The 229-nt window shown below is 62.4% G+C and overlaps 1 protein-coding gene across 1 annotated transcript in view; it reads right to left on the bottom strand.

Moving 5' to 3' along the window:
• The window catches only part of AES (amino-terminal enhancer of split), a gene marked incomplete at its 5' end in the record, with an annotated part of 6,055 nt that continues 5,826 nt past the window's right edge, over positions 1-229 (bottom strand). The window contains one exon of the mRNA XM_009698797.1: positions 1-222. Within this exon, the coding sequence (XP_009697099.1) occupies positions 1-222 (222 nt within the window). The remainder of the gene's footprint in view (positions 223-229) is intronic.

Raw genomic sequence — 229 nt, 5'->3', positions numbered from 1 at the left:
CTAATCCGATTTCTCCCCATCATCATCTTGGTGGGCATCCCCATCATGGCCATTCTTGTCCTCCTTGGAAAGGTGAGCCTGAGAGCCCAAGGCCGAGAGTGAGAGGAGCCCAGTGCCGGCACTGACAGCGGGGAGGGACGGGGGCTGGAGGCCCACGGGGAGCGGAGTCAGAGGCAGAGCGAGGGCTTGGAGCTGCGACAGCTGGTGAGCTTGAAGCTGCTGCTGTGGA

Source organism: Cariama cristata, unplaced genomic scaffold, assembly GCF_000690535.1.
Source record: "Cariama cristata isolate BGI_N322 unplaced genomic scaffold, ASM69053v1 scaffold32324, whole genome shotgun sequence".
Lineage (NCBI taxonomy): Eukaryota > Metazoa > Chordata > Aves > Cariamiformes > Cariamidae > Cariama > Cariama cristata.
This window is presented reverse-complemented; position numbering and strand designations above follow the sequence as displayed.